This window comes from Mauremys reevesii, linkage group 2 (genome assembly GCF_016161935.1).
Source record: "Mauremys reevesii isolate NIE-2019 linkage group 2, ASM1616193v1, whole genome shotgun sequence".
In the NCBI taxonomy this organism is placed as follows: Eukaryota; Metazoa; Chordata; order Testudines; family Geoemydidae; genus Mauremys; species Mauremys reevesii.
This window is the reverse complement of record NC_052624.1, coordinates 67875750-67888680: the sequence shown is the minus strand read 5'-3', so window position 1 is coordinate 67888680 and position 12931 is coordinate 67875750. Positions and strand designations below refer to the sequence as shown.

The window sequence follows — 12931 nt, the reverse complement described above, 5'->3', positions numbered from 1 at the left end:
ATTCGATAGTTTGATGATCATTGTCTATATTTCAGTCTAACACAGATGTTATAATACAACTACAGTTATGATGACCATGAAAGTTCTGAGTATCTAAAGTACATAATAAAACATTGATGTTTGAGGGTGCATATTATCTACAAATGTTCTAGATTCTCTGTTTCCGCCCCTCCCCCAGTATATTTCATGATATGGGTAAGTTGGCACAACACTAAAACCAAGAGAAATATTATGATGAAAACTCATTCATTAAGTTCTATGTGAAGTGAAGCATATTTTCCAGTGTTTTCTGGAATCCTTTTCTGCACTGTTGCCCAGAACTGGAATTAATTCTCCTCTGGATTAAAGATGCATTGGTGGATTAGTCTATCATTGATGACAAAAATATATCCTTCCCAAAGGCTTAAAATAAAAGGAGGTCTGTTAACTACAGACATCATTACTGTAACAAAACATGCAGAAAAAATATTCATAACAGAATATCATCACCTCTGAAATCAAAATAGTTTATGTAACATTCTGTGTTAAATATTGAATGTCAACCCCAAAATAAAATATATAATCATATTTAAAAAACAAAAGGGCCTGATCCCATGAAGAGTTACACGTTGAGTAACTTGTCTTAATCTAGCAGTATCATTGATATTACTACACTGCTCAGGTGAGTAATCTTACTCACTTGCTTAAGAGTTTGCAGATTTGGGCCCAGAGCTTGCACTAGACTTTACAAAACAGCATTCCCCGCCATCCCCATAAAAAAAAAAAATCTTGTTAAACCACCACAGGAATAAGTACTTTGCAAAATAATTTTAGGTTTAAAAAAAAGCCAACTAGATTATATCAAATCAAAGTGAAAAAAATTACTTTTGAAGATTTAAAAATTGTATCATGTTATGCACTTGATCTATATTATCATTCTTCAAGGAACGATATAGTTTAGTAACTTGTGTTATTTGTTTCAATTGATATATTTGAATAATATAAACATGCATTATCTACCTCAGTGGTTCTCAACCAGTGGTGCGTGTACCCCTGGGCATATGCAGAGATCTTCCAGGGGGTACATCAACTCATCTAGATATTTGGCTCGTTTGACAACAGGCTACATAAAATGCACTAGCAAAGTCAGCACAAACTAAAATTGTATGCAGACAAAAGGAGAAAGTAAGCAGTTTTCAGTAATATTATGGCTCTGACACTTTTGTATTTTTATGTCTGATTTTGAAATTAAGTAATTTTAAGTGAGGTGAAACTTGGGGTATGCAAGACAAATCAGGCTCTTGAAAGGGGTACAGTAGTCTGGAAAAATTGAGAATTACTGATCTGTAAATAAAGAGCCAGATGCTGCCCCCTTTACACCAAATAGTATGATTCTCCAAATAGTGTGATTCTCTATCCCAATCAGTCCCACTCAGTAATATACAGCCAATGATAAGACAGACTGTTGTGAATTTTTGGGAGCATTTAAAGGCAGAAATATATTTGTCCATGGTAATGTCTTCTAAATAATGCCTGTTTATCAGGTATTGAAGCCAAATCCCAAAGTCCTGCTTAAAGGTAAAACTTCCACTGAAACCAAGGGGTATTTTCCTCAATAGAGAAATCAAGAAAATGTTTCCCATTACTTTGTGCAAATGTGTATTACTATGTGTGAAAGTTTCTCATTTTAAAATAAGTTACTCAGGTAGATTTTTTCCCTCAATAACTTCAGAATGTATTCACAAAGATGTCATACTTAACATAATGTATTTATTAAAAGCCTTCCAAAAACATTAGCAAGACAAGGAGGGTGAGGTAATCTCTTTTATTGGGCCAACTTCAGTTAGCGAGAAAGACAAGCTTTGGAGCTATACTCAGCTCTTCTTCAGGTCTCATACAAAACTTAACCTCTTAAAAACTCAAATAAGTGCCATATATATGTCTTTGAATGCTTTTGTTTTACATGTTGCTGCTAGAAAGGATAGGGGATTGAACAGAACAGCTAAATTTAAGCAGCAATTCTTTTAATCTGCATAAATTAATGAGAAATTGTGCTTAGTCTTAAGATTCAACTAACCCAATAAGAATGACACTTTAGTGTTTGGGATGTTTAACACAGACAATAAAATTCTTATAGTAATGTTTAAATAATTAAAACATATACATCACTAGTAGGGAGTTTAGCCAATTTGAACCTGCCAAAATAAATGATCTCCGAAGTGGTTTTTAGTAGATTCCCTACATACTGCGTTCAGTCCTTTGAACTGAAAGCCATTGTAGGGAGTTTCTAAGCAGACAGCAGAGAGGAATTATTTTTTTTAATCAAGTGACAGTATCATGTACAAAAACCTTACAACATTAAATCTGCAAGAATTAACCTCCAATAAATAACACCTGGATAGTTGATTGTAAACTCTCTAACTGAAAAAAAAAAGGGGGAGGGGGGAAGACTTGGAATACTGTGATGAAGAGCTATATCTATTTTGTTAGTGTATATAAGACACAGCTACTCTAAGAGTTACTTTATAATGGACTATAGATTTAAAGCAGCCTTTAATCACGTTTTCAAGCTACCCTCAGACTAGAGAGACAGTTGTAACATGATTTTGTTTCCGTGCAGTTATTTGTGTGACTATGTGTCTTGAGATTGTACAAATTTATTGATATAGTAATTGAGCTCAGTTCTTTCATCTCACACTAATACCAAAATAGTAATACGCCAATAGATACAAGATTAAAAGTATATAAACATTAAAATGTTTGACAGAAGATGAAAAACTAAGTTAAACGAGTTTAACGATTTTATTTTCACTCCAGTATGAGTCATTTCAGATTTCCCCCCACTCCCAAGAAAAAAAGATTTACGCTGGTGAAAAGTTCTCTCCCCCGTTGTAGTTTAAACACACAACAACTACTAACATCTCATTAGGTACAGGGAGCCCCTGAACAACAGCCTAGAGCCTCCAGTCGCCAATTATTTCTCCGCACCTGAACAAACTCCACATATTGATGCAGCAATCGCAAGGGAACCGCTGAGCAGGGCTTGACCCGAGCAGCAGTAAGAGCCAGGGGGAGGGAAGGGGGCAGGAAATTAGGTGCAAGTGGTAAGACTAAGTCAGAACAGCTGGAATGTAAGTGACGCGCAAAGGGAGAGGAGCGGGACCTGTCCAGGGTCCTGAAATCACAACTCCAATACCAAACCCATTCATTAAACCGCCACAGACATTCATTCAACAACCCCCTGCCCAGCTGTCTGCCCAACACAAAACCTGATTAAAAGCTTAAATTTGTCAAAGAGATTTTTTAAAAAAGAGACTTTCAAAGCCACGTCCCGAGTCTGAAGCCTGCATCTCTTCCCTACTCTCAGGGGGGCTCACCCGCTGCACGGTACCACGCAGCCGGCACGAGGGCATCTGAGAGGGGCAGAAAGCCCCGGGAAGCAGCAGCCTGAGCCTACAACTTCCATGCAGAGAACAGCTCGGGGGCGGCCGGGACCGCAGTCCGGGGATAACCCTGCAAGTTCCCGAAGAGGCGCCAAGCGCACCCCGGTCTCCTGGTAACTGGCGCGCTGCCCCGGCCGACACCCAGCCCACCAGGGACACCTCCCAGGGCTGAGCGCCGCCCCGCCGCAACCAGGGGAGAGGGGCGCATGCAATGCCGGACCCACATCCAGCTCTGCCTCCTTCTCCCCGGCAGCCCCCCGGCTCCGCTGCAGGGCTGGGAAGGGGCCACCACGCTCCGCCCTGCCCCCGACTCACGCGTGCCGTCGAAGCGAGTGGCGATGGTGTCGAGGAAGGTGTTCTGCGGGGCCAGCAAGCCTTTCATCACCGGCATCTTTCCAGCGCGGTGCGAAATTCTCCATCAAACTTTGTCCGGGAGGGCGGCTCGCAAAGAAAGTGCAAAGGGCGGGGGGAGCGCGAGCCGCTGAGACTTCGCCGAGCCCGGGAAGCGCCGCTCTCCCCGGCCACGCGCAGGCTGGCGAGAGAGCTCGGCGCCTCCCCCCTGCCACCAGCTGCCGGAGCTCCCGCCCGCCCGCCGGCTGCGCCCGCGGCCAGCCGCCGCCGCGCGCTCCACTCCCCCCGCCCAGTGATTGGCTGGCGAGAGGGACCCGGGGAGGGGTTTGTATGTGTGTGCGCGTGGGGAGGTTCCTTGCACGACGTGGGGAGCCGCAGCCGCGTGGGGAGGCGGGCGCGTGGCTCCAGGGTTGTTTGTTTGCTCCCAAGGCGCTTTGTTCAGCCCTTCCTCGGAGGAGGGAGCCTCTAGCTGGCGTGTGCGGCGGGCCACGTGGGCAGAAGGGGGGTAGTCCCAGGAGGAAGGTGGGCTGGGGGTAAGGGAGGATGCTAAGGGAAGCTGGGATTGCAAATGCCTGGGGTTCAGCTGACAATACTCCACCTTCTAGTGGAAAGGTAACAGCTGAGGCTCCCGCATCCAGTCAGTCACACCCCTCCACCAGTCAAAAAAATATATATATCTAGTGCTTAAAGAACAAGCTCACCAAAAAAATCCAGGCTGTAATGAACCCCAACACAATAGAGCTGTAAAAACCTGTTTCCGGGTGCTTTTTTGGCCTCAATCCTTTTAGTTCTATTGCCTAAATAGAACACAAGAATATAGATTCCATTTCAACCCCAAAAAATACAGACCCCCCCCAAAAAAAACAACAACCAGTATTGTTGCAAATACCTAAATATTCCCACTTTCTGGCTCCCAATTCCAAACTACACCTTAAAAACATAGACCCTGATATAACAGTATTGCAAAAAACCAGCATCAGGAGCCTGCCAATTTTTGGCCCAAACCTACAAATTGTACCATTAAAAGATAGAATAAGTATTGCTGCTACTATTCCTCCTAAAAGGTCTGACTTCCTCCCCCTGTGCACAGTCTAGTACAGAAAGCTGCAAAAACTCTAATTTGGCAACAGTACGTGCTGGATCCACCTTTTTTTTTTCTTCATCCCTTCGGATTTTACTGTCTAAACTTAATAGGTATGCAGTTTCTCTTACTTCACTGAGTAGTCTCAATCCCAATGTATTGTGATATAGTAATGTTGCAAAAATGTGTATCCAGAAATTGAATCCAGCTGGGTCCACCTGGGACACTGGATCTGAGTTCTGCAGTGCTGTTGTTCACAAGGACATCAGAGCCAGGTGCAGTGGAAATAGATAACCATGGGACTTGGGTGGTGTAGGCAAAAGCTGGCAGGATCCAGATAACTGTGGTTCTATTGAACCAAGATGCATTGGGCATCGGAATCTCTCTCTCCCCCTCTTTGTATGTGAGAGGTGTCTACATTTCTTCTTTTTTTCCTGCAGAAAAGTTGGGGAGATGGGCTAAAAATTGGCAGAATCCAGCAGGAACCGGGTTGTGGATTGTCATTTTTGCAGCACTGTTGCACTTAGATGCCTCATGGTGTGAATCACTTTGGACCAACAGGAGAAGCTAGACTTGTTCTCCATTTAGGTAGTGCAGTTTGTGGGGCTGGAGCCAAAAACTGGGAAGATTTGGCAGGGTCTGTCTTTTACCCAGACCCCCATTGTCCTTTTAATTTGTCTTCTTAGTCTCTTAATAAGAGAGCGACTTCCTTGTTGCTGTTGCTCACCTCACTTACTGCCTTGTAAGAAATGCCTTTTAGTTCCCTAGACACTGCATTTTTTAATTATTGTGAAGGGTTTTTTTTTAAATGTTGTTTCCTTGATTTGTGTCACACCAAATAGTTTGAGCCATAATTTTGTGGGAAATAACTTTGCAAGACAAAGCACAGGATCCTATTTAGAAAAAAGAACAAACATTTCAGATTTTTGTGTATAAATAAATGAAACTATGGATGCTCTCTGGTCTATAAGATCAGGAGTTTATCCACATTCTAACAGCAGTACAATCTCAAATGAGTTGTATGTATTTTGGGACTACTCTAGACCCTAGAGGTTGGTTTTGTTTTCCTATATAGTGTTTTTTTAGATTATTTTTGAAGATCTCCCAACCTGTGATTCGGGAGTTCTGCCTAACCTGAAAAAAAAACCCTTTTAACAACAAAAGGAAAGAAAGTGTGAAGATGCATGTCACAGCACAGAAAGACAAGTTTATGTGGTAGAGAGAAAAGGGGAGTGAAGGGAGTGATATTGGCATGCATGAAATCCACTCCTCTGTTGAGACTAGTGATTTGCTCAGGCTGTGTTGCTGTTTGATTGTTGCCTAGTATTACTCCCCAGAGTAAAGTCATTTCATTTACTGTAGCAGCTGTGGTGGCAAAACATCTCTCTGTTCTTTCAGTCCCCAAAGAGGTTCACCAGGAGGTAGGCAAGGGTAGGTTTTAAAATCCCTGTGCATTAAACAGAGGGTCCCTGGCTTTCATTATTTCACAGTGTTTCTCTTGCCTCTTTTATTTTTATTTTGGACAGTTCCTAATTCTTTGTGGCTTCCCTTCCTTTTGACAATGAAGATAAGATCTGGTTTCTCACTCCCTGAGAGAAGTACCAGGGATGGGGGCACAAAAGGGTCAAAAATGTTCTTTGCAGCAGGATTGATGAGGAAGATTCATGGGGTAAGAAGATGCTGATGCATTGATTTTGTTGCACAGCATAAAGCCTGCCCATGACAATCTCACCTTGGCATTGCAAATACAGCAGTATTTTGCAGAGATTACATTAATCCGTCCAATCCTCCTTGTATTGGAAGCCCATGGGAAACACTGGTGGGTCCCAGCTGTGCTGCTGGGGCTCAGCAACAGGGAGCTCCCAGCTTGTTTTTTAAATGGAACATGGGAGTAGAGAGACTCTGCCCTACAGTTACCTGCTGTCACCTTAAAAGCCTTCACCATCCTGATGAATCATTAGCTACAATAGTTGACTGACTAAACTTCAGATGGATGGTAGATTAGTATAGATTCTCATTCACACCAGGCACGAGCAGGGTACCTTAGTATTAAAAACTATGCAAACTGAAAATTTGAGCCATTGTTACTTCCCTGTGTCAAAATTGTTTCTTTGGCCCCTCAGATGAAAGTATCCAAGGTCTCCTAGACTATGCCTAAATACTCCAATATAAGTAGGTGTTACACTGTAAGTAACATTTCATTTCTTTAAATTACTGAATATTGTCTCCCAAGTCGGGTGCAGATCTCAGTCCAAACTCGGTTTCACATACTTATCATGGGCAGCAGAAAGGCCCCTTTGCTAAAGCAGAGGTAAATCTGTGGCCCTTGCAATTTGTGAAATAGTTCACATTAAGTTGTGTCTGTAAAAGGCAAGATTCAGTCTGTGACTTTCTCCCTCCATCTGCCCCAAACTCCTATATCGTACAAATCACGGTACAGTGGAGAAGGAGGGGTGTTGGGAGAGAGATAAGTAATTTATCCACAACTCATATGTCTGTTTGTGGAGGGAGTTAAAATATAATGGATGGAAGTTTCCTACATTTCGTCCCAGTCAGCACCTTGACAGGCAGATGTTCTGATTATCTAGAAAAGTCAAGTTGTCATAATTAGAGAACTCTGCCAGCTCATAGTGTCTCATATGGTATTTCACATCACATGGCACTGCAGCAGCAAACACTGTGCTAGTTTTGGGGTCTCCGTGACCTGTGGGGCCTGTGCAACTGTAGGTTTCACAGCATCTTCTGGACCAGCCCTGTTCGGTGAAGGGTAGCAGAGCTCCCTAAAGAATCCACAATGATTGCATAATGCAAATGAGGGGAAAAAATAAAAAACAAATCCTGCCATTGAAAAGCCTAACCAAGGCACTTAAAAAAAATCTATATTGACATGAAAATACAGATGTTACTAACACCAGCCAGGCAACCTCTCCTGCATGCTTCAAACATGAATTCATTTCTGGTGAAAGGTGAAGGACTGAGTGTCATAGTGACTGAAGTCCCTCTAGCAACTAGCTAGAGGAATAGCATTGGCAGTTGCAATGCAAACTGCATCATCTATGTGCCTTTGCCCTGTTTTAGAGAGACTACATACGAGGGAGAGAGAATATTTCATCTTTAATATCATTCATTCTTTGGTCTCTCAGTTGAAAATGACAAAGGTCTCCTGGATGATGAGTCCTTCAGGGCAAAGGATGGGGAATATACGCAGATAGTGTATCACAGTTTATGCTTGAACAGAGCATAGCACATTGTGGATGCTGCCATGATATAAATAGTACTATACCAGTAATAAAAATAGTGCCAATTATGACCATGACTTTTGTACTGTGGACAACTAGGAACTGGACTTAGACCACAAACTCATTTCATATGCCTCAGAACAGCCATTAGAACTTGCAGTTACTACTAGAGCTGATCAAATAGTTAAAAAGGTAGATACATATGAAAAATAGACATAGAAATACTAGAGGGTAGTGGGACACAGGAAAGAACAGGTAAGAGGTAGAAATGCATTAGTGCTGGCACAGGGCATTCTATTTGCATGTTGGGCTGAAATCAACTGAGGCTGATTCCACAACCCTTTACTAACAAGAGTCATCCCGGTGAAGTTAATCTGATACTTACATCAGAGTTTTAAATGCAAAAAGTTTCAAAAGGATAGGAAAGCAGTAACTATGGAATAGTTCAAATGAGATAAATTAGCAGCTTGAAACAGTAGTGTGCTGAGAACATGAAGGTCAAGAAAGCAAAGAGTAAAGGTATGTCTATACTGCAGGTGTGAGGTGCGATTCCCAGGATAGGTAGACAGACACACTAGATCTGCTTGAGCTAGCATGCTAAAAATATCAGTGTGGACATTGTAGCCAGTAGCCCAGGTTCAAGGCCCCTCCCACCCCAAGATCCAAGCTCAGGCAACTAGCCTGAAGCACAACCCATGCCACATGTCAAGCTAGCACACTGTTATTTTTAGTGTACTAGCTTGAACAGAGCTAGCACAAGTCTGTTTATCCACGCTAGGAATCATACGTCCCAGTTGCAGTGTAGACATGCCCCTAAGAGGCCTAGAGTATTTAAAAGGGAGTTGAATGTGATGGGGAGACAAATGAAAGTCTGCTGTCAGGTCCTGGAGAATTACCTTTTTTGCTTTAGTTAAATAGAAACCTTTGGTTGTTTGCACATACTAGGTATTCAAATATTTACCCTCTTTTTGTGTTTACTTTCCAAGTATATGAATAGCCAAAATCCAAAATAAAGTATTTATATCTTATTCTTATCCATCAGCAAATTCACTTTACATTTTGTTATATTAAATTTAAAGTAGAGTAGTAAATATCCTTAGATTCTGATTTTACAAGATCAAAGATAGCAAAATAAGAGTAACTTGAAGAGTTGATTTTCATTTCTGTTTATATGCTTATATCACTATTTTTGGTAAACAGTTCATTCCATTCCCTTCTCTTTTCATTTATATTAGTGCTGTTGAGCATTTTACTGAGTTCATGATGTAAGCAGATACTTAAAGAAAGATTACACCAAAAATAATATACTGGGGTCTAATAGGATTGCTGTAGTTTCAGTTCATCAGTGTCTCCACACTGTAAACCCAGGTTAATTAGGTGTTTACAATTTGGACTACAAGTATAATTCCAGCAAGCAAAGTTTGTTGCTTTCAACCTGTGCTCCACAGACCTCTGAGAGTCTGCAGTCTATAAGCTGGTCTATACTACCACAGTAAATCAATCTCAGTTACACTACTTCAGTTATGTAAATAATGTAACTGAAGTCGACGTAGCTAGATCCACTTATTGCGGCATCTACACTGTGCAGGATTGATAGGAGATGCTCTCCCGCTGACTTCCTTTACTCTTCTCAGGGAAGTGCAGTACACAAATTGATGGGAGAGTGCTCTCCCATCAGTTTAGCATGTCTTCACCAGACCCACTAAATCGACACCTGCTGCATTAATTGCAGCAGTGTGGTTCTACCAGAAAGTGTATGTGTGGCCTATGTCTAAGGGGTCTGCAAAAGACTATCGTTACCATAGAACAGTGGTTTTCAGCCTGTGGTCTGCAGACATCTGGGGGTCCTCAGACTATGTCTAAGATTTCCAAAGGGGTCTGCACCTCCTTTTTCAATTTTTTTAGTGGTCCACAGATGAAAAAATATTGAAAACCACTGCTTTAGATTGTTCAATATACAAAATGTAAGCTTAGAGATAAGGTCCCAACTATTCACTAATTTAATACAAGTGTTATATTTAATGCATTACATATTTTTCTATTAAGCAACACTGATTACCCAGAAACAGGGGTATGGTGAGCAAGTCTTGCAAAAGACTGGTATGAAGGAGCAGAGGGCTGCATGAGGTAGATCACCATACCCAGGAACAGTAATCAGGCTGTGCAGCTGCTTTGGTCCCTGAGTACATGTTAGGTCCAAGGAAACCTTCCTTATGTTTGATCACACTTTCACAAGATCAAAACAATTTTACAGGGACATTGCTCATTCTTTCAGGTCTGGACCCACAGAAAATAACCCATGCTGGATATGAACCATATTTACTTCTCAAATTCCTTGAAGAATATTGTGAATCATTATGAATCATCTTGCAGTGTAACAATTTAGGAGCTGCTTTCTGCGTTCACAGCACAAACGTTTGACCCTACCTACTGCTGCAACCATGCAACTGAAAATAATTAACAAAAAATATCTAATTACTGATCCAAAAGGTCTACCTGCGTCATCCTTTTGTGTTTGAATTTTCCACCTGCTTACTTGTTTGCTAACATGCCCCCCCCCAAGGAGAGAGAGAGCACTAGGTAAGAGTCTAAAAATATTAGAAAAGGCCAAGGAAGTGGCAACCCGCCGTTCATCTGCCATGAAATAGCTAATGTAATCTGAAATAGTGCCTGTTAGGAATATTACTGTATCACAGTGAAGCACTAAGCACACCTCTGTGACCACTGCTCTTTACCACTCCGAGCTTTTTTTCTTTTTAATTAAATATGTCAACAATAGAACATGTATAATAATAAAGCTGCATACTTTGCATTTCATCCATCTGATAAGCTTGCAATTAAACGTCTGTCAAATGAGAGACAATCTGGACCAAAGTTTATTTAGATTTATATCCCATGTAAACCACATTTTGTAAACTGGTGCAGAATTAGATCTACTAAGTTCCTTAGCTGGTGTAAATCAGTGTAGCTCCAGTGAAGTTAATGGAGTGATGCCAATTTACACAAACTGAAGATTTGGCCTGGGTAGTTTAAAGAACACTCCATATTTAATAATGGGGAGTTTACACATCCTTGTTAGAAGCTGGGCTGGTAACACTAAGGTTGCCCGACAATTCCCACTATAAGAATGGGGTAAATAGGTAGAAGAGTCCGAGCCCCTGAGAGCACACTCCCATCCACAGCTTGGAATAGAACCCAAGATTCCAGAGTCCCACCATTCCTCTGCTGCCAGCAAATATTTGTGAAACACTCTGGCTAAGTGTCTCATTCCCCTCTAGTGCTGAGCCACATAGGTGATTTCAACCTACTGCTGCAATCAGTAACTCTGTTAGCTCCATTTGCAGAGGTCCATGCAGTGGACCTAAAGATTTCTACCCTGCTGATGAACAAAGTGGATGTCAATATGATGCCACATGACAGAATTTCTAGTTTTTCAGTTTGCTCTTCTAAAAACCTAGGAAATAAGCCACACAAGAGAATTAAATTTCACTGTGTTAAAAGAACATCATTAAGATTGCAAGTCAAATACTCAAAAGTTAGCAAATGCAAGAATTAAAGTTGCCGGTACTGTACAACCTTAAGTTAGCCCTCTTGTGCATATGCATTATGATAAAGTCTTTAACTACATGATCAAATTCTATTTCTTCCATGTTCTTTTAACATAGTTTTTGTATGTATATTTTTTTGTATGTAAGTTTAGCTCTGAAAGCAAATGTCTTAATGAAATATCTGCAGCTAAGCATCTGATGATCATTTCGAGCAACCTCTTTATGGAGGTTGCATCTGACGAAGTGGTTATTCACCCACGAAAGCTTATGCTCCAATATGTCTGTTAGTCTATAAGGTGCCACAGGACTCTGTCGCTTTTTACAGATCCAGACTAACACAGCTATCCCTCTGATACTCTTTATGGAGACCCATTCTAAAAATAACCCAACAAAATAACCACCTACAACCTGTGCCATAGCTCCCATGAGGATCCGTCTGTTTAAAAGGGAAATTGTACTTCTGTGCCTCAAACCAGAACTCAGCAATCTTCAACAGCACAGCAATGCACAGACAAGAAGAAACACTCAGCCAGAATCAAGTCCAGTTTAGATCAGAAGAAAACTCTGACAGTTGCCATGCTGAGGTCAAAGTGTAGGTTGACAAAAATGGGAACAGATTATGAAAAACAAACTGTGTATCAGAGAAAAGAACAAAATACAAAATGCTTTTCTGAAGGGTCAGAAGTGGGTGGTGCATTTAGTGACCTATGGCATGCATTTCCTTGACATGAAAGGCATGTCACACAACACCTACCTTTTTTATGGTGGCATACAACAAGATAGCACTGACATGGAGGATCTTGTTGCATTCCACACCGCTAAAAAATATGCCATGCTTTCTGTTCAATAAATGCTAGAAGTGTTCCCACTGCTTTCCTTCTAATACCTAGTGAACATAAACATGACTATCCAGAGTCTCCATCACCGAAGTATCCTGCATGTTGTCTTATTTTGCTATATTTTTAATATATTATTTGGGATTAAGGAATAATCCTTTATAGTTATCTGCTGGAATCCTGAAATTTCAGCAAAAAGGAAAAAAAAATCTGCTTAAAAATGCCGTTCCAAATAAGGAAGATTATTATGTCCTAGTTCTGCCACTAAAATGAAGAGGGTTACTTGCAGAGTAAGGTACAACTCAGTCGGAGTAGAGGAGCAGAATCTTTCACTATGACTTCAGTTAGTGACATCAAGCATATTCTGTATTTAGTAGACACAATAAAACACTTTGAACAAAGATAGCACACTTAAGCATCCGCCTAGATACAGGATTATCTGTTAAGCCCTAAA

At 41.2% G+C, this 12931-nt stretch overlaps 1 protein-coding gene across 2 annotated transcripts in view; it reads right to left on the bottom strand.

Moving 5' to 3' along the window:
* KCNH8 (potassium voltage-gated channel subfamily H member 8) overlaps positions 1 to 4323 on the bottom strand; it is a 337777-nt gene extending 333454 nt beyond the window's left edge. Inside the window, exon 1 of one of the 2 annotated variants that reach the window (XM_039525054.1) lies at positions 3738 to 4323. In XM_039525054.1, the coding sequence (XP_039380988.1) occupies positions 3738 to 3813 (76 nt within the window). In that variant the 5' untranslated portion in view covers positions 3814 to 4323. The remainder of the gene's footprint in view (positions 1 to 3737) is intronic. The other variant, XM_039525058.1, reaches the window with a different exon arrangement.
* Between the last annotated feature and the right edge of the window lie 8608 nt (positions 4324 to 12931).